This window comes from Anolis sagrei, chromosome 8 (genome assembly GCF_037176765.1).
Source record: "Anolis sagrei isolate rAnoSag1 chromosome 8, rAnoSag1.mat, whole genome shotgun sequence".
NCBI lineage: Eukaryota > Metazoa > Chordata > Lepidosauria > Squamata > Dactyloidae > Anolis > Anolis sagrei.
Window position 1 is genome coordinate 6798168 of NC_090028.1, and position 21431 is coordinate 6819598.

Sequence of the window (21431 nt, forward strand, 5' to 3'; positions counted from 1 at the left end):
AAACCGTATCAGGCAAGGCTTGAGGAAAACAGTAACAAGTTTATTGGAACAAGCAAGGTATAACAGATTCAATATTACTTCTCTAGAGGCACAAATCTTGATAGATTACATCTATAATAGTTCTTGAATAACTCTTCCTTCCACTAAACAGGTTTCAAACAATTTCTTTAAAAAGATGGTTCTTTCTTTTACAGATGGGTACAGGCACACGCTACCCTTACTTTATGATGGTTCATTTAACATAAATAAGTCACCTGACTTATCTAACTATATTGGCTCACAGCCAAACCCTGATTCTTAATATTAAAGAATCAGTCTTTACTATAGTTCTCTAACTATAGGATTCCTGCAGGTTTTCCACACATCACAGGATCAACTACCTTCTCCTGTAACTCTTTGGTCACAGACTAGTTCCCTGAATCCCCACCTAGAGATTTCAGTCCTATCTGCAACTCTAATAGTCACAGACTCTTCCCTGATTCTCCCACTAGAGAAATCAGTCTTCCCTGTAGCTCACCGGCTTACAGACTGCCACTTTCAAACACCTGCGCTGTGAAGTGACAGTTGGCTCCGCTCCCGTTGCTATGGCAACTCAGCTCAAGCCAAACCTGCCACCATCTCTAACAAAATATAATTCTACATACTTACCATTTATTAACTACCTTTTTAAACAACACATAACCATAAGAATAAAAATACACATCTTCACAAAGAGCATTCTGAACTCCATCAACGATGGAATTGAACCAAACTTGGCACACAGAACTCCCATGACCAACAGAAAATACTGGAAGGGTTTGGTGGGCATTGACCTTGAGTTTGGGAGTCGTAGTTCACCTACATCTAGAGTGCACTGTGGACTCAAGCAATGATGGATATCAACCAAACTTGGCACAAATACTCAATATGCCCAAATATGAACATTGGCGGAGTTTGGGGGGAAATAGACCTTAACATTAGGGAGTTTTAGTTGCTGGGATTTATAGTTCACCTACAATAAAGGAGCACTCTGAACCCCACAAACAAGAGAATTGGGACAAACTTCTCACACAGAACCCAGATGACTAACAGAAAATACTGTGTTTTCTGATGGTCTTTGGTGACCCCTCTGACACCCCCTCGTGACCCCCTCAGGGGTCCCGACCCCCAGGTTGAGAAACACTGTCTTAGAGTCTGTTGAAGATCGATTTTGCACAGTAAATTCAAGCCAAAGCGGAAAAGCTGAGACTTTGTGAGGAGAGTTTCCATCCCGCCGGGGGATACTCACCGTGGTCTCGTCTTCATGGAGCACCTGGTCGTATCCGCTCAGTGCGACACAGAAAATGATTGCTGTGACGTCCTCGAAACAGTGGATCCATTTCTTGCGTTCTGACCTCTGGCCCCCGACATCAAAGAGCCTGCGGAAGGAAGGGGAAGGATGCAGCAGGATGCATAGATATTACGGATGTGCAAAATTTCGTTTCGTGATACGAGATTCGGGGAAATTGGGTAATCCGGCCGCCAGACTACTGAAAATAGACTGGGCTGGAGTCAGCTGAAGGCTACATTCAGAAGATTTGGCTGCTCTGTGATTGATAACAACAACAACAGCAGCAACAACAACTACTCCTCTTTGGGGTATTGGAATACAAGGAAAAATAATTGTGCCAAATATTCAGGGCTCTATCTTCCCAATGGAGTGATCCAAAATCCAGTAAACCCATTTGTGACCTTGGAATGAATCCTTACAAGTATTCTTTCTGCTTCTATTGAGCATTTCGAATGTAGATATGAGTACGACTTTTTATGGCACTAACCTGAAGTGGAGGTTTTTGAATGTGAAATGGGTTTCTACGATTCCGGTTGTTTTGACCCTGGTTCGAAGGATGTCTTGCTCTGTTGGCTGGTAGTCCGCGCCTCCAATTCTATCTAAGCTGTCTAGGTAGCTGCAAAACAAGCACAGGAGGAAACCTTAGGAGAAAACCTGAACACGACATATTTACATTATCCTAGAAAATGAGGAAAAAATCTTAAGATTGTATTCTTTTGACGCATTGGTGTACACAGCCTGGAAGTAATTATATCTATCTAGTGTCTATATGTCTATATATCTGTCTATCTATCTGTCTATCTATCTATCTATCTATCTATCTATCTATCTATCTATATCTCTTCATCCATCTATCCATTTATTCTCTCTCTCTCTCTAATCTATCCAACCATTTATCCTGTCTGTCTGTTTATCTACCTATCTCATCTGTCCATCCACCTGTCCTCTATCTATCTATCTATCTATCTATCAATTCAAGGTGCTGGCTTTAGCCTATAAAGCCCTAAACGGTTCTGGCCCCGCTTACCTCTCCGAACGCATCTCCACCTATGAACCGTCTAGAACATTAAGATCGTCTGGGGAGGCCCTGCTCTCGATCCCGCCTGCGTCACAGGCGCGCTTGGCGGGGACGAGGGACAGGGCCTTCTCAGTGGTGGCCCCTCGGCTATGGAATGCCTTGCCGGCAGACATCAGACAGGCACCTTCGTTGCTGACGTTTCGGAGAATGGTCAAGACCTGGCTGTACGAACAAGCGTTTGGCTGAGTAATGCAACTAATCAAGGAAGTCGGTAAATGGAACATAGGAACGGCATAACGGCTATGAGAACGGATCCGATTTCAATTAAGACGCTTTATATGTTGTTTGTTGATTTGTCCTGTCTGATCGTTAACTGTTGTGGATCAACGTCGCCGATCCTGTTGTTGTATTGTCTTGTTTTTAACTGCACTGTAAACCGCATTGAGTCGCCTGCTAAGGGCTGAAAAATGCGGTATAAAAAAGAAGTAAATAAATAAATAAATAAATAAATAAATAAATAAAATAAATAAATAAATAAAATAAATATCTATCTATCTATCTATCATCTATTCAACCATTATTCCCCCTCTCCATCCATCCATCCATGTAATCTATCCAACCATTTATCCTATCTGTTGGTTTGTCTTATCTATATATCACTATCATCTATCGAACTATCTAACTAATCTAGTCAACCATTTATCCCCACATCCATCCATCCATCCACTTATCCTATCTGCCTGTCTATCTATCTAATTATCTCATCTGTCCATCCACCTGTCCTCTCTCTCTCTCTCTCTCTCCATCCTATCTATCTATCTATCTATCTATCTATCTAATCTAATCTATCCAACCATTTATCCTATCTGTCTGTCTGTTTATCTACCTATCTCATCTGTCCAACTACCTGTCCTCTCTCTCTCTCTCTCTCTCTCTCTCTCATCTGTCCATCCACCTGTCCTCTCTCTCTCTCTCTCTCTCTCTCCATCTATCCATCCATTTATTCTATCTATCTATCTATCTATCTATCTATCTATCTAATCTATCCAACCATTTACCCTATCTGTCTGTTTATCTACCTATCTCATCTGTCCATCCACCTGTCCTCTATCTGTCTGTCTGTCAATCCATCCATCCATTTATTCTATCATCTATCTCATCTGTCCACCCACCTGTCCTCTATCTATCTATCTATCTATCTATCTATCTATCTTCTATCTATCTATTTCTCCATCCATCCATCCATCCATTCTATCATCTATCTATCTATCTATCTATCTATCTATCTATCTATCTATCTATCTATCTAATCTAATCTAATCTAATCTATCCAACCATTTATCCTATCTGTCTGTTTATCTACCTATCTATCTCATCTGTCCATCCACCTGTCCTCTATCTATCTATCTATCTATCTTCTATCTATCTCTCCATCCATCCATCCATTCTATCATCTATCTATCTATCTATCTATCTATCTATCTATCTATCTATCTAATCTATCCAACCATTTATCCTATCTGTCTGTTTATCTACCTATCTATCTCATCTGTCCATCCACCTGTCCTCTGTCTATCTATCTATCTATCTATCTATCTATCTATCTCTCAATACATCCATCCATTTATTCTATCATCTATCTATCTAATCTATTCAACCATTTATTCTATCTGTCTATCTCCCCATCTTTCTCATCTGTCCATCCACCTGTCCTCTATCTATCTATCTCTCAATCCATCCATTTATTCTATCATCTATCTATCTCATCTGTCCATCCTCCTGTCCTCTATCTATCTATCTATCTATCTATCTATCTCTCTATCTGTGGGGTCACCACAACATAAGGAACTGTATTAAGGGTGAAAGATTAGGAAGTATGAGAAACCCTGAACTAAAGGAACCCCTCCATAACTCTGTTACCCAATAGGTTGTCATCCTAACAGGTCATCATCCTGATCCCATTAGGTCCTGACCCCAAATGGGGTCTCCTTTGCTCCCGGAAAAAATTGGCAACAGTGAAGATTTTCTGAATGCCACCTAGTGGCTGTTTTAGGCATTTACACGAAACTGTTTCTCAGTGTTTACAGTTGACTCTGCTCACCAGTATTCAGATCTGGGGTATTGGGTATTTAGGTCAATCCCACTGATTCCACATGGGTCTCCGGTCCATTTCGTCCCCCCTTTTGCAATAATGACCTCTCGCTTCCACGTTCTCCAGAAACGATTCATAATGATTCATAACAGTTGCAAATTGACAGTTATGAAGTAGCAACGAAAATAATGTTATGGTTGGGGGGAGCGGTCACCGCAACATGAGGAACTGTATTAAGGGGTCATATCATTAGGAAGGTTGAGAACCACTGCCTTATGGTGATCAAAGGCATATGCCGTTCGAATCTGGCTGCTCAAATACGTAAACCTAAATATTTGCTGCTCTCTTTTTGGTTCCTTTGGGCTTGCAATCGGGGCATCTGGGCTAGAGATGCCTTGGGTCTTATATCCACTGGAGCTCTTCTTGGGTTCTTTATTTTTAGCTCACATTCATTTCCATTTGGCGTGAGCGAGAACAGAGATGAGCTGACACAGGAAGCTTCTCCCTTGGAAGCCACTTCTTGTCTTCTCCAGAGGGCAAACAGTCCACAATTATCCCCCAGATCTCAGATCTAACTTGGCAAACGGTAGCCTTTGGGGAACGGTGTTTGGATTCACGACTCGCTGCCTTTGGGAAAGGACTGCGGAAAGACTGGGCCCGACTCGAGCGACCTATTAAATAGGAAAGCATCTCTATCCTGGACCCACTTAACCATCTGATCCCCACCACAAACGCCAGTTGTCCTTCCTTTTTAACCAGGCCTCTTCCTATTTGCTTTGGCTTGTTATTTCAATGTTTCATTTCTAGGAAAGAGTCAAAAGATTTGCGTCATTCGAGGAAATCTGCCAATTGTTCCTCTCTTATCCTCGCCCGTTTTTGAAAGGAAGCATTGAGCAAAATTCTCTTGTGCGATGTGCCAAATGTGTGTATCAATAGGATGGGCAAAGACTGCGGTTTCTCGAGAAAGGATTTGGTCTGGCTCCTTGCAGAGGGAACAAGTGAACTTATCTATCCATCTTGGGAAAGGTCCTCTTGAAATAGCTTAAAGGTCCAAACTCTACGCTGGATGGATAGGAACCTTTATTGAACCAAAAGGTTCTGGACAAATATGAGGAATATATGGGATATATGTATGTTATAACGGCACTCCATGCAGTCATGCCGGCCACATGACCTTGGAGGTGTCTACAGACAACGCTGGCTCTTTGGCTTAGAAATGGAGATGAGCACCACACCCCAGAGTCAGACATGCCTGGACTTAATGTCAGGGGACTACCTTTACCTTTACCTTATGAATGTTATAGAAAGGAAGGAAGGAAAAGAATAAAGGGAAGGAGGAGAAAAAGGAAGGAAGGAAGGGAAAAAGAAAGGAAGGAAGGGAAAAAGAAAGGAAGAATAAAAGGGAAGGAAGGAAGAGAAAAAGGAAGGGAGGATGAAAAGAACAAAGGAAGGAAAGAAGGAAGGAAGGGGAAAAGGGAAGGAAGGAAAAAAAGAAAGGAAGGAAGAGTAAAAGGAAGGAAGAGAAAAAAGGGAAGGAAAGAAAAAGGGAAGGAAGGAAGAGAAAAAAGAGAAGGAAGGAAGTGAAAAAAGAAGGAAGAGAAAAAGGAGAAGGGAGGAAGGAAAAGTAAAATGGGAAGGAAGGACGAGAACAAGGGAAAGAGAGAAGGGAAAAGGGAAGGAAGGGATAGAAAAAAGGGAAGGAAGGAGGGAAGGAAGAAAAAAGGGGAAGGAAGAGAGAGAGGGAAGGAAAAAGGGAAGGAAGAAAGAAAAAAGAGAAGAAAGGAAGTGAAAAAAGGGAAGGAAGGAGGGAAGGAAGAAAAAAGGGGAAGGGAAGAAAGGAAAAGTAAAAAGGGAAGGAAGGAAGGAAAAAAGGAATAGAAAAAAGGAAAGGAGGGAAGGAAGGAAGAAAAAAAGGAGAAGGAAGAGAAAGAGGGAAGGAAAGGAAAAAGGGAAGGAAGAAAGAGAAAAAAGAGAAGAAAGGAAGGAAGTGAAAAAAGGGAAGGGATGAAGAAACGAAGGAAGAGAAAAAGGGGAAGGGAAGGAAGAAAGGGAAAAAGGGAAGGAAGGAGGGAAGGAAGAAAAAAAGGGATGGAAGGAAGGAAGGAACGGAAGAGGGAAAAAGGAGAGAAGAGGAAGGAAGCAAGGAAGGGAAAGAAAGAAAGATAGAAAAAAAGAAGGAAAAGAGAGCAGAAAAAGGTATATGAGGGAACAGAAGAAGGAAAGAAAGTGCTACAAAGAAAATGCATACCTGGCCGATGCCTAGTTTATACATTAGTTTTGTTTTAAAAAGCAATATATTTATTTTGATTGGTGGTGCCAGCCCTTCTGATGGTGTCACCCGGTGTGGCTGGCACACTCTGCACATGCTAAGTGATGCCAGGGCTAGGGTTTGGCATAACTTTAGTATTCCCCCACAAAAACATTTTTCCCAGCCCAGGTTACATGTACTATATCCTTATATTTACAACTCTATACTAATTTGCAATGATGCTTTGTGTCACGGGACTTTGTCAATCATAAAAACATTTCCATTATAGCAATCATCGTCTGATCCAATTCACTGTTCAGGTGCCGTTATATGAATTAGCCAAAAACCTGGTTCCATAACCACGTCTTCAGTTTTCTTCTGAAAGAAAGGAGGGAGGCGCTGATCTAATTTTGCTGGGGAGCGAATTACACAGGCTGGGGGTCACCACCGAGAAGGCCCTGTCCCTCGTCCCCACCAGCCGCATTTGCGAAGTTGGTGGGACCGAGAGCAGATCTTAAACTACGAGGCGGAACATAGAGGGAGATACGTTCGGCCAAGTAAGCTGGGCCGGACTCGTATAGGGCTTTATAGGCCAAGACCAGCACTTTGAATTGTGCTCGGGAATGGACCGGAGCAAATTTCACAGGCGGGGGGGTCACCACCGAGAAGGCCCTGTCCCTCGTCCCCACCAGCCGTATTTTTGAAGTTGGTGGGTCCGAGAGCAGATCTTAAGCTACGAGGCGGAACGTAGAGGGAGATACGTTCGGCCAAGTAGGCTGGGCCGGACTCGTATAGGGCTTTATAGGCCAAGACCAGCACTTTGAATTGTGCTCGGGAATGGACCGGAGCAAATTCCACAGGCGGGGGGTCACCACCGAGAAGGCCCTGTCCCTCGTCCCCACCAGCCGTATTTTTGAAGTTGGTGGGTCCGAGAGCAGATCTTAAGCTACGAGGCGGAACGTAGAGGGAGATACGTTCGGCCAAGTAGGCTGGGCCGGACTCGTATAGGGCTTTATAGGCCAAGACCAGCACTTTGAATTGTGCTCGGAAATGGACCGGAGCAAATTCCACAGGCGGGGGGTCACCACCGAGAAGGCCCTGTCCCTCGTCCCTACCAGCCGTGTTTGCGAAGTTGTTGGGACCGAGAGCAGATCTTAAACTACGAGGCGGAACGTAGAGGGAGATAGGTTCGGCCAAGTAAGCTGGGTCGGACTCGTATAGGGCTTTATAGGTCAAGACCAGCACTTTGAATTGTGCTCGGAAATGGACCGGAGCAAATTCCACAGGAGGGAATTTGCTCCCTCATCCCCACCAGCCACTTGGGACCGAGAGCAGGACCTCCCCGGCAGATCTTAAACTACGAGGAGGAACGTAGAGGGAGATGGAGATGCGTTCGGACCAGTACTGCCATCTGTTGAGGAGTTACGAAGGTGGAGGCATTACTTTTCATTCAACCCTCGTACATGCCCTACAACCCACTGTTATTTTCATCACAGTGGGTTTTTTAATAGGCATCGGATTTGCCCAATTTGAGATCAGTAACAGCTCTGGAATTGCTCTCCTGCGACCGACAACGACGCTTCTGCTTTTGCATTTGCCCGATCGGCTGTTCGGTGGAAGAACTTGGGCAGACCTTGTGAAATGCCACCCTTACGTTCCTCTTGCCAGCTGGAAAGTCCTGATGTAAGCGATTCCCTTCCATCCCCATCTCTCTTTCTCTCTCTGTGTGTGTCAGCTAGTGCTTTCTCCTGGGTCACTGGAAAGGCTAACCGGCCGCGATGGCGCTGGGCAGGACCCGGTGGTGCCCCAGGCCAGCTCTCCGTTGGCCCGACTCCATGCCAGCGGACGACGACTTCTTCCCTTGCGATCCGCTGGCCCGTTATGAAATTAATTTCTGGCCTCCGTCCAGTTTGACGCTGCCAGCTGCCTGAGCAACCCTTAGACGCAAACATCCATCATGTTACCATTTTAATTAAGTTGCAACAAGATGTTAAATTCAATGCAAACATAGGGATCTGCAACTTTGTCTCATCGAAGGTTTTCACGGCTGGAAACACTGGGTTGCTGTGAGTTTTTCAGGCTGTATGGCCACTAGGCATGGTTAGGTTCGATCAGAATCTTCGTAATTCGGAATAAATTCGGAAATATTTGCTTTTTGAAGCAATTTTGAAGTTTTTCAGGAAACCGAAAGTCCCTTTCCCCTTCCGAAGCTTTTTCGGCCATTTCTGTTACGAAGCAGTAAGTGAGTCGGAAATAATTCAGATTTTCCTCGCTTCTGGTCTCAAGCCTGGGAAGCGTTTTAAACCAGACTGGATGGATTCCCTGCCTTTCCTCTCCTGTTGGGGTTCAGCCTGAGTTTGAACTTGAACCTGATTCTCTGTTTGTTCCTCCTGATGCTAATGAAAATGTACCTCTTGATGCCAATGCTCCTGAAATTAGTGAGGAAGAAACTTCTGTAGATTTGGAAAATGAAAGTACCAGTGTTCATGAGAATGTTTCAGAGGGAAGCCATGACCTTTCACTCCCTTCTGCACCTGGTAACTTTAATGAGAACAGAAGGGGCCAGATCTGGCATGACAGGAGTAAATCACTCAGCTTGTGAAGGTCTTCCCGATTAAAAGAAATACAAACAACGGCTTCAAAGCTTTGGCTTTAAGTGCCTTCCGCCGGGCTGACTTTCTCAGTTCAGGCATCGTTTCAGATTGATGAAGACCTTGGCAGTTCTCCCGGTTTTCCTGGCCATTGTCTTGAAAGATTTCTAGGATATCAAGTACAGTTAGTGGATTGCTAACAGGTTCCAGTATTTTACAGTGTGGCTTTGGGTTTTGTTTTTGTCCATTTAAATTCATGTTTGCTGATTTTGCTGTGGCTTTTGACTTGCATTTTTCCTTTATTCTGTAACCATTTTTCTTCAATAAAAAAGGATTGTTTTTCACAGTCAAGTGTGGTGGATAGTTATCTTAGGGCCTCGTTTCCCGCTCTGGATTGCAACATCTCCCCTCACTTTTGGTCTCGAGCCTGAGCCTACATCCGAAATGAGTTTTGAACCATTTTTTTTGGATCAAACAAGGCTAATGGTCACATTCCAGTAGCATTATCTCCTGATGTTTTGCCTGCATCTGTCGCTGGCACCTTCAGAGGTTCGTTGGAAGTAAGGCAAGTTGAGTGTATATACATATACATATATATCTATATCTATATCTATATATATATAGATATAGATATCTATATATATATCTGTGGAATAATGTCCAGGGTGGGAAAAAGAAGCCTTGTCTGTTTGAAGCCAGTGTGCACGTTGCAATTAGAAAGTGTTGCAACCCAGAGCACGAAACTGGACCCTCAGACAACAACCCACCACACTTGACTTCAGGAAAAACAATCCTTTTTTATTGAAGAAAGATGAGTACAAACATAGAGGAAATATGCAAGGTAAAAAGCCACAGTAAAAATCAGCAACAAGAAATGTCCATGAACAAGATCAAAAACACACAGTAACACTGCTAAATCCTGGAACCTGTTAGCAATTCACTAACCGTACTTGAAGCAACTAGGAAGCCTCTTAGGAATAAGGCCACTGGAATCAGGATGATGCCTGAATCTGGAATGATGCCTGGTCTGAAGATGCATCCAGGCGAGAGGTACTTAAGGCCGAGAAATCTATTACGTGACACGCCTGCAGGCTTTGTTTGCATTTCTCTCAGTCTAGCTGACCTTCGTAAACTTTGAGATTCTCCCCTGCTCTGCCAAATCTGCCCTCTCCTATCCTCATTAGAGAGACCAGGTGTCAGATTCTCTGGAGAGCTAAGACTGGGAGGAAAAGGGAATGAAAGTTCATTGCTTGGCTCTGAAATATTCTCATGGGAATTTGGACTTTCACTTTCCAAGGCTGCAGGAGCTTCACTACACAAACCGTCATCTTCTACATTGCCCTCAGAATCAACATCTTCATTAGCATCAGGAAATACAATCAGAGAATCAGGTTCAGGTTCACACACAGGCTGAACCCCAACAGAAAGCTTGGATAGCATTGAATAGCCATGAAGCTGCAAAGTCAATCAGTGAGGGTATTTGCATAGAGATAGCAAGGCCTGTATTGCCTGGAGACATCCTCAATCTGTGTTGTCAAAGGCTTTAATGGCCAGAATCACTGGTTGTTTGGATTTTGTTAGAGAAATGTTGACTTTGCTGAACTTTACCTTGGACGAATTTGTTCCTGGTTATCTTCTTACCTAATTGGATTTACCTATTCCTTTAAAGTGCCTTTTTTACTTTTCTGCTTTTACTTATCTTCAATAAAAGGATTATTTTTCCCAACTCAACGTGCGGTGTTTTAAAGTCAGCGGGTTAATCCTGTCCTGGAGTGCAACATGAAATTGATATGAGATGATTCGGGTGCAATGGCCTAAAAACTATACCTGTGCGCACAAGGGAATGTCAAGGTGTGTAGGTCACCAACAAGATTCTGGCTTTTGTTTCCAAATTGAAATCCATGTCTATTAACCTTATGAGCTTTGATAGGAGCCTATGGTGGCACAATGGGTTAAACCCTTGTGTTGGCAGGACTGCTGATTGAAAGTTCGGCAGTTCGAATGTGGGAAGCAGGGTGAGCTCCCATCTGTCAGCTCCAGCTTCCTATACAGGGACATGAGAGAAGCCTCCTAGAGGTCGATGAAAACATCTGGGTGTCCCCTGGGCAATATCCTTGCAGACAGCCAATTCTCTCATAACAGAAGTGACTCCTGACAGACACACACAAAAATGGATTCTGTTATTGTTGGTTACAGTAGGACACCACCAAGATTCTGACTTCTGTTTCCAAATTGAAGCCCATGTCTCTTAACCTCATGGACTTTGATAGGAGCCCACGGTAGCGCAATGGGTTAAACCCTTGTGCCAGCAGGACTGCTGACCAAAAGGTTGGCGGTTCAAATCCAGAGTGCAGGGTGAGCTCCCATCTGTCAGCTCCAGCTTCTCATGCGGGGACATGAAAGAAGCCTCCCAAAGGATGATAAAATATCTGTGCATCCTGGGCAATGTCCTTGCAGACGGCCAATTCTCTCACACCGGTAGTGACTTGAAGTTTCTTAAGTCGCTCCTGACACGAAAAAAAAAACAAAACAAAAACTGGATTCTGGGTTGTTGTAGTTTTTTTCGGGCGGTATGGCCATGTTCTAGAGGCATTCTCTCCTGACGTTTCGCCTGCATCTATGGCAAGCATCCTCAGAGGTTGTGGGGTCTGTTGTCGAAGGCTTTCATGGCTGGAATCACTGGGTTGTAGTTTTTTTCGGGCTATATGGCCATGTTCTAGAGGCATTTTCTCCTGACGTTAAGCCTGCATCTATGGCATTTCATGGCCGGAATCACTGGTTTGTTGTAGGTTTTTTTGGGCTGTATGGCCATGTTCTAGAGGCATTCTCTCCTGACGTTTCGCCTGCATCTATGGCATTTCATGGCCAGAATCACTGGGTGGTTGTAGGTTTCTTCGGGCTATATGGCCATGTTCTAGAGGCATTCTCTCCTGACGTTTCACCTGCATCTATGGCATTTCACGACCGGAATCACTGGGTTGTTGTAGGTTTTTTTGGGCTGTATGGCCATGTTCTAGAGGCATTCTCTCCTGATGTTTCGCCTGCATCTATGTCATTTCATGGCCAGAATCACTGGGTTGTTGTAGGTTTCTTTGGACTATATGGCCATGTTCTAGAGGCATTCTCTCCTGACGTTTCGCCTGCATCTATGGCATTTCATGGCCGGAATCACTGGGTTGTTGTAGGTTTCTTCGGGCTATGTGGCTATGTTCTAGATGCATTTTCTCCTGACGTTTCGCCTGCATCTATGGCATTTCATGGCCGGAATCACTGGGTTGTTGTAGGTTTCTTCGGGCTATATGGCCATGTTCTAGATGCATTTTCTCCTGACGTTTCGCCTGCATCTATGGCATTTCATGGCCGGAATCACTGGGTTGTTGCAGTTTTTTTTGGGCTGTATGGCATTCATGGCCATACAGTCCCCCCAAAAAACCTACAACAACCCAATGATTCTGGCCATGAAAGCCTTCGACAGTACATTAAATTCGATTCTGATTATGACTATTGTTGGTTATGGTGGAGGTTGATATTTCCTTCCTCTGTCTTCAGGAACCAAAGCTTTCCCGCCTTGGATGTCCTGCACAGCCCATAAAGCCATCCCAATGGCTGTTTTGTGCTTGAAAGAGAGCGGTTTGTGTACAGATAATACTTTGAGTCTGGATAGGAAGGCACAGCCAGAGGCTTCCGTGATTCTCCATCCAGCTCTTTCCCAACCATTCCATAGTTGGTAAGAATCTTCTCTAAGAGGCAATAAATATCACCCTCTGTGGGGTAATGAATGACTCCATGCAGAGTAGTTCCGCATGAGCCATGTAGGATTGCAGCCAGGATCTGGCACGGGCTCAGTCCCGTGTTCCTCTGTGTCAATGTGCTTTCCTCCCCAAGTGATAATAAACCTAGAGCATTCGCTACTGATGACTCATCCCATTCCTGACGCTGCTTCAGGGAAGTACATTGTCAACATCTGTGATGTGCTTTAAAAAAAAAAAGAAATTGTTTCTCTCATTTGGAGACAGAGAGGCAGTCAAAAATGGCATGCCTATATTATTATTATTATTATTATTATTATTATTATTATTCTGACACAAAACCACAGTATGTCACAGCAAACGAGATCTATATGCTGGATTTCATATCACAAATGCTTGTGTATTTCAGTGGCTTCTTAAAGCCAAGGTTAATCCATAGTAGATTTCATGGAAAGAGCCACGTTGAACTGACACTTTCTCTTTGTCAGCCAGAAGCCTAAATACCCTTTGCTAACATGAAGGTGTTGCGATGACCTTTGGCCGACTTGGTTTCTTTCTTACTAGCTAAGCATGAACTCCTCCTGACCCTCCAATCTAAGCGTTCTTGCCTGCTCATTAATTCACTATCTTCAATGTTCTCTTTATCAGTTTGGTCCAGCTGGACCAAATCACCGTGGGAAGGCTGAACAGGTGAAGACAACTCCGCCTGGCCATTATCTAGCTCACTGTGGCACTAACAAGCCACACCAAACAACAGCCAGGCCATCAAATGCTAATCAAGGTGGTCAGGTGAAACATTCACACCTAGCTCCAGCAGACAAGAGTCCTTTGTCCCACCCTGGTCATTCCACAGATATATAAACCCTTTTTCCTAGTTCCAACAGACCTCACTACCTCTGAGGATGCTTGCCATAGATGCAGGAGAAACGTCAGGAGAGAATGCCTCTAGAACATGGCCATATAGCCCGAAAAAACCTACAACAACCCAGTGTTTCCGGCCATGAAAACCTTCGACAATACAAAGATTATTATTATTATTATTATTATTATTATTATTATTACATCTCCATGGGTGAGTCGTACACAAAATGCTGTGTTGAAGGACAACTTTGCATAACACGACCAAGACACTAAATGTGCGGCAGAATGCACAACCAACACACTTGTCAAACAGTCAATGTGTGTTCATGTGAATCCATGAATAAGTAATTCATTGCACCGTATGCAAAGATGTATGGCTGTTCTCACAAAACGGAAGAGTTTTGTGCGTTCGGGAAATACTCCATTGTGTTGTGTGCCTTCGAGGCAACTCCAACTTATGACAACTGCATCATTGTCCAAGTCTCAAATGATTGTATCACGTGGGCTTACATGACTTTCTAAACTGTTTAGAGCAGCTCTAAACATCCATTTGCATACATGCAAAATAGACACATGCAAATTCACTGGACTTTGGCTAACTATAGCCTTATTATACCAAAGAGCAGCCAAACAAAGTGAATAAATACCCCCTTTGCTCCCAAGTTCTCTCTGGAGCGATAATATGGTTGACTGCCTATGTTTTGCTACCTTGGGACACCATATTGACATCATTAGTCACACATTGCTTCGGGATAGGTAACCTTGAATATATAGTGTTTAGTGTTTGCGTGTTTCTCTTCTGTCTGATGGAGACAACGAAGCCCGACATATCTCTCCGGTTCACAGGAGCCTGGTTTTCCATTTTCCCCAAGAGATCAATAGGAGGTCACGAATTCGTGGCTCTATATGCAAGACATGATACAATTTGCCAGGGGATATTGATGCCCCCAAGGCCCATTTGGGAAACGAAGCAAGAGGAACGCCGAATGAGAAGAGCGAGGATTAAATACAGGTTGTAGGGACATCACGGAAATGAAAAAGCCAAAGGAAAAAGAAAAAGATTCGTGGAGGAGTGAAGAAACACAAGGCCCATTGAAAATCTATCTATCTATCTATCTATCTATCTATCTATCTATCATCTATCTATCTATCTATCTATCTATCTATCTATACATCATTCCATCCATCTATCTATCTATTCATCTTTTATTTACCTACTTTTCTCTATGCCTCCATCAATCATTTATTAGCTTCTATCTCTATCTATCCATCCAGTCTTTCTCTACCTCTATCTATCTATGCTTACCTGCTGACATCTATCTGATCTGCTTATCTATCTACCTATGTGTCCGTCCTTCCGTCCGTCCGTCCGTCCGTCCATTCTATCTATCTATCTATCTATCTATCTATCTATCTATCTGCTTATCTATCTATCTGCTTATCTATCTATCTGTCCATCCATCCATTCCATCCATCTTATATCTATCTATATATCATCTATCTATCTATCTATCTATCTATCTATCTATCTATCTATCTATCTATCTGCTTACCTATCTGTCCATCCATCCATCCATCCATCCAGTCCATCCATCTTATCTCTATCTATCTATCTATCTATCTATCTATCTATCTATCTATCTATCTATCTATCTGCTTATCTGTCTGTCTGTCCGTCCATTCCATCCTATCTATCTATCTATCTATCTATCTATCTATCTATCTATCTATCTGCTTATCTGTCTGTTCATCCGTCCATTCCATCCTATCTATCTATCTATCTATCTATCTATCTACTATCTATCTATCTATCTGCTTATCTATCTATCTGTCCATCCATCCATTCCATCCATCCTATCTATCTATCTATCTATCTATCTATCTATCTATCTATCTGCTTATCTGTTTGTCTGTCCGTCCGTCCGTCCATCCATCCATTCCATCCTATCTATCTATCTATCTATCTATCTATCTATCTATCTATCTGACCTTCAAGCTATATGTGTAAGATATCTATCTTTCTGTCTGTCTGTCCTACCTACCTACCTATCTATCTATCTATCTATCTATCTATCTATCTATCTATCTTTGTCCCTATAATGTACTTATCTGCTTATCTACTGACATCTATCTATCTATCTATCTATCCATCCATCCATCCATCCATCCATCTATATTTGACTTCATCATGTATTCATATGCTTATCTACCTACCTATCTGCCTCTTCCTCTCTCTCTCTCTCTCTGTACTAATCTGCCTATCTCTTCCCCTCTATCTCTCTCCCTACTTACCTGCCTCTATCATGCATTTATCTGCTTATCTACTGATATCTCTCTCTCTCTCTCTCTCTCTCTCTCTCATGGCCTTCCTGGGCTCTGCACAATACTCACTATTGAGCAGAGTCATTGAGCTGATATTCTCGGGACCGGTTGAAGCATTCCTGGAGGCCGGAATCTGCCCAGAGTCTCATCATGGCCCCAAGGAGCTCTGGGGAGAAGGGCTCCGTGTCCTCCATCCGACTGACCACGTCGCAGACCATCTTCGCATCGGCCTGCAAAGCAGAGAGAAAAGGAGGGGAAGAAAGACATAAGTCCTGATTGTCCTCTACAAAAAGCTTTTTGGTTCTGAATCAGCTGCTCGGATTAAAATATTTGCACATAAAGAATTTATTTTCATGTACGGCACCACATTCCCGTCCCCACTTCTTGGTCGATGGTGGCTCCCATGACAAGTGGTGTCATGTATCATGTTTTGCAGTTGATGGTGGTTATGGTAGCAGGCTTAGCAGTTGGTGAGAGAAGGGGTTAATGCAAGTCTTAGTTCTAAAGGGTTAATTTGTAAGTAAGAGTTTTTGGGTAAAATTAAGGGTATAAGAAATAATGATTAATTATTAATAAGAAATAATAAATAAATAGCAGAGAGGAAACAATCAAGGACATCTAATCACCTCTCAACAAAAGATTGCCCCAGGCACTGCCAGGCCATCAAATGCTAACCAAGGTGGTCAGTTGAAACATTCACACCTAGCTCCAACAGACAAGAGTCCTTTGTCCCACCCTGGTCATTCCACAGATATATAAACCCTTTTTCCTAGTTCCAACAGACCTCACTACCTCTGAGGATGCTTGCCATAGATGCAGGCGAAACGTCAGGAGAAAATGCCTCTCGAACATGGCCATATAGCCCGAAAAAACTTACAACAACCCAATAAATAAATAATAATATTTCTTATATTATTATTATAGTGAGTGGGTCACCTTTCTAGTCAGTCTTCCTCCTCCCTGCCTATGTGGTTGCTCCAACACTGCAGCATCTCTCTTTCTTTCTCTCCCTCCTTCCCTCCCTCCTCATTCTTCTTTCTCCCTTTTCCTCCCTTGCAGCATCACTGCAGCTTTTCCTCTCTTCCTGGCAAGATCTTTGCACCTCGGCAGAGCTCTGCTGAAGAAGCTGTTTGCTAGAATGCATCAATTTTGTTTTCTTCGGTCAAAGGGCCAAGGAAAAAAACCAGCGCCGGGAAGGATGGCCAACTCAACTCTCTCGGAATGGCCCGGAGGCACACGCCTCTCAAGACAAGCGAAGGATGCCATGCGATTTATGGTGGCATTGCTGCAATTTGGTCGCAATGAGTCTATAGTTTATGCAAATGCATTGAAATGTAATGAGTTTATAGAAATATATTTTAATATTGTGGCACAGCTGGCTGAGTGTCAGCTGCATTAAGATCACTCTGACCAAAAAGGTCATGAGTTCGAAGCCACCCAGGTTGGAGTGAGTTTCCAACCAATTGTGTGTAGCCTGTTGTCGACCTTTGCAACCCGAAAGACAGTTGCATCTGTCAAGTAGGAAAATAATGTACCACCTTAAAAGTGTGGGGAGGCTAAATTAACTGATTTATGAGGCCATAAAGAAGACTCCAGCAAAGCATTCCAGCAGGGAAGCATGCGGGGAATGCGGAAGTGCTTCATCAGCGTCACAGATGGACGATGAAAGTGACAGCTTCCCTGGCGGCAAGAAAAATAGGCTCTGTGTATGCCTGTATATGTTCGTATGTCAAAAATTGGCATTGAATGTTTGCCATATATGTGTACACTGCTGGGATCTGCACACATTATTCACCGATACATCACACAGTCCTAGACACTTAGGAAGGGTCCGACGTGTGATCCAATACAACAGCCAGGAGAGTGTCTACTGTAGACTCATTTTGTTGTGTTTCAAATAATAATAATAAAAACTGCAAAGACTCTGGCACAAGCCAGTCAAGGTAGTCCAGTGGTGATCGGCACACTGGGTGCAGTGCCTCAAGACCTTGGCCTGCACTTAAAAACAATTGACACTGACAAAAAGATCATCTGCCAGCTGTAAAAGGCCACCCTACTTGGATCTGCGTGCCTTATTTGCCGATACATCACACCGTCCTAGACACTTGGGAAGTGCCCGGTGTGTGATCCAATACAACAGCTAGCAGAGTGTCTGCTGAGGACTTATCTTGTTGTGTTTCAAATAACAACAACAACAACAACAACAACAACAGAACTGCAAAGACTCTGTCACAAGCCAGTCAGGATGGTTCCTGTGGTGATTGGCTCACTGGGTGCAGTGCCTAAGGACTTTGGCCTGCACTTAAAAACAATCGACACTGACAAAATTATCATCTGCCAGCTGCAAAAAGCCACTTTACTGGGATCTGCAAGCATTATTCACCGATACATCACACCGTCCTAGACACTTGGGAAGTGTCCGATGTGGGATCCAATACAACAGCCAGGAGAGTGTCTACTGTGGACTCATCTTGTTGTGTTTCAAACAACAACAACAATAACAACAATAACAACATAAGATCAGTATTGCAATTGGCTAAATTAACTGATTTATGAGGCCATAAAGAAGACTCCAGCAAAAGCATTCCAGCGAGGAAGCATGCGGGGAATGTGGAAGTACTTCATCAGCGTCGCAGATGGACGATGAAAGTGACAGCTCCCCTGGCGGCCAGAAAAAAGTTAAATAGCCTCTGTGTATGCCTGTATATGTTAGTATGTCAAAAATTGGCATTGAATGTTTGCCATATATGTGTACACTGTAATCCGCCCTGAGTCCCCTGCGGGGTGAGAAGGGCGGAATATAAAAACTGTAAATAAATAAATAATAATAAATTTTCCTCGTTTCCAGTGGACCTCACAACCTCTGAGGATTCCTGTCCATAGATATAGGAAAAACGTTAGGAGAAAATGTTTCGGGAACATGGCCATACAGCCCGGAAAACTCATAACAACCTGGAAATAATATAGTTTGATACAATTTAATTGCACTGGATCATCAATGCTCTGAGGAGCCCCCAGTGGCGCAGTGGGTTAAACCCCTGTGCCAGCTGGACTGAAGACTGAGAGGTTGCAGGTTCGAATAGGGGGAGAGCGTAAATGAGCTCCCTCTGTCAGCTCCAGCTCCTCATGCGGGGACATGAGAGAAGCCTCCCACAAGGATGGTAAAACATCAAAACATCTGGGCGTCCCCTGGGCAACGTCCTTGCAGATGGCCAATTCTCTCACACCAGAAGCAACTTGCGGGGTCGAATCCAGGGAGAGCGTGGATGAGCTCCCTCTGTCAGCTCCAGCTCCTCAAGCGGGGACATGAGAGAATCCTCCCACAAGGATGGTAAAACATCAAAACATCCGGGCGTCCCCTGGGCAACGTCCTTGCAGACGGCCAATTCTCTCACACCAGAAGCGACTTGTGGATTTGAATCCGGGGAGAGCGTCGATGAGCTCCCTCTGTCAGCTCCAGCTCCTCATGCGGGGACATGAGAGAAGCCTCCCATAAGGATGGTAAAACATCAAATCATCCGGGCATCCCCTGGGCAATGTCCTTGCAGACGGCCAATTCTCTCACACCAGAAGCAACTTGCGGGGTCAAATCCAGGGAGAGCGTGGATGAGCTCCCTCTGCCAGCTCCAGCTCCTCAAGCAGGGACATGAGAGAAGCCTCCCACAAGGATGATAAAAACATCAATTTATCTGGGCGTCCCCTGGGCAATGTCCTTGCAGACGGCCAATTCTCTCACACCGGAAGCAACTTGCAGTTTCTGACACAACCAAAACAATAATAATAATAAATGCTACGGAATCCTGGGATTTATAGTTTGGTGAGGTACAAGGCTAAAGACCTTGCAAAACTATGAATCTCAGGATTCCATAGCATAGATCAGCGTTTCTCAACCTGGGGGTCGGGACCCCTGGGGGGGGGTCGCAAGGGGGTGTCGGAGGGGTCACCAAAGACCATCAGAAAACACCATATTTTTTGTTGTTCATGGGGGTTCTGTGTGGGAAGTTCAGCCGAATTCTATCATTGGTGGAGTTCAGAATGTTCTTTGATTGTAGGTGAACTATAAATCCCAGAAACTACAACTCCCAAATGTCAAGGTCTATTTCACCCAAACTCCACTAGTGTTCACATTTGAGCATATTGAGTATTCATGCCAAATTTGGTCCGGATCCATCATTGTTTGAGTCCACAGTGCTCTCTGGATGTAGGTGAACTACAACTCCCAAACTCAAGGTCAATGTCCACCAAGCCCTTCCAGTATTTTGTGTTGGTCATAGGAGTTCTGTGTGCCAAGTTTGGTTCAATTCCATCATTGGTGGAGTTCAGGATGCTCTTTAATTGTAGGTGAACTATAAATCCCAGCAACTCAAAACTCCCAAATGTCAAGGTCTATTTAACCCAAACTACACTAGTCTTTAAATTTGGGCATATTGGGTATTTGTGCCAAAATTTGGTCCAGTGAATGAAAACACATCCTGCATCTCAGATAGTTACATTACGATTCATAACAGAAGCAAAATTACAGTTGTGAAGTAGCAACGGAAAAAAATTTATGGTTAGGGGTCACCACAACATGAGGAGCGGTATTAAGGGGTCACGTCATTAGGAAGGTTGAGAAACACTGGCATAGATGCTTCAGAGAGAAAAGAAGAAATAAGTCAGCGAGCTTGCCATTTTGCGGCAGGAGGGGTGAACTAGAATTTTTCAAAGCTTCTGTTTATCACGTACGGATGGATTAAATCTGAATGCAAAGCCCTGGTCTCAGCTCTGCTAACTCTCCTAAGCAGAGAGCTTTTGCTTCCTGTTTGATGAAAGACCAACATGGCTTTCCTATTTGCCATTCTAGGACTGCGACTCACAGCTTTGCCATCTTTGTATGCCTTTACGCGCTGACAGCTCAATCTCGCTTTCCATCTCGCGTTCCTTTGTAGACCTTGTCCCTTTTTCTGGAGGTTTCTTTTGTCTGGCTGAGCCGCGGCGTGTTCAATAAGCATAGCCATCCCTCCAAAGTAATGAAACCAATCTTTTAGGACCTTGGATGGCTGCCATTCGCAATCACATTTTCCAAAAAAAGGGAACTGCTGTGGTTGGTGTTCCCAAGGGAGGCCGAAGAAACGGGACACAGGCCGCAAGAAGGTTCTTCTTATTTTGATACTAGCTTGCCCGGGTAATTTGAGAAAGGCATAGTGCGCCAAGGTTGGTCTTTATCAGTTATTACAGTGGCTCACACTGCTCTCGGGAAGT

At 43.8% G+C, this 21431-nt stretch overlaps 1 protein-coding gene across 2 annotated transcripts in view; it reads right to left on the bottom strand.

Annotated features, from left to right (window-relative positions):
• GNAO1 (G protein subunit alpha o1) overlaps positions 1-21431 on the bottom strand; it is a 288809-nt gene that overhangs the window by 55573 nt on the left and 211805 nt on the right. For both annotated transcript variants that reach the window (XM_067471007.1, XM_067471008.1), the window contains exons 4-6: positions 16260-16420; positions 1797-1925; positions 1268-1397 (exon numbers count right to left, since the gene is read on the bottom strand). In XM_067471007.1, coding sequence (XP_067327108.1) covers positions 1268-1397; positions 1797-1925; positions 16260-16420 — 420 coding nt within the window. The remainder of the gene's footprint in view (positions 1-1267; positions 1398-1796; positions 1926-16259; positions 16421-21431) is intronic.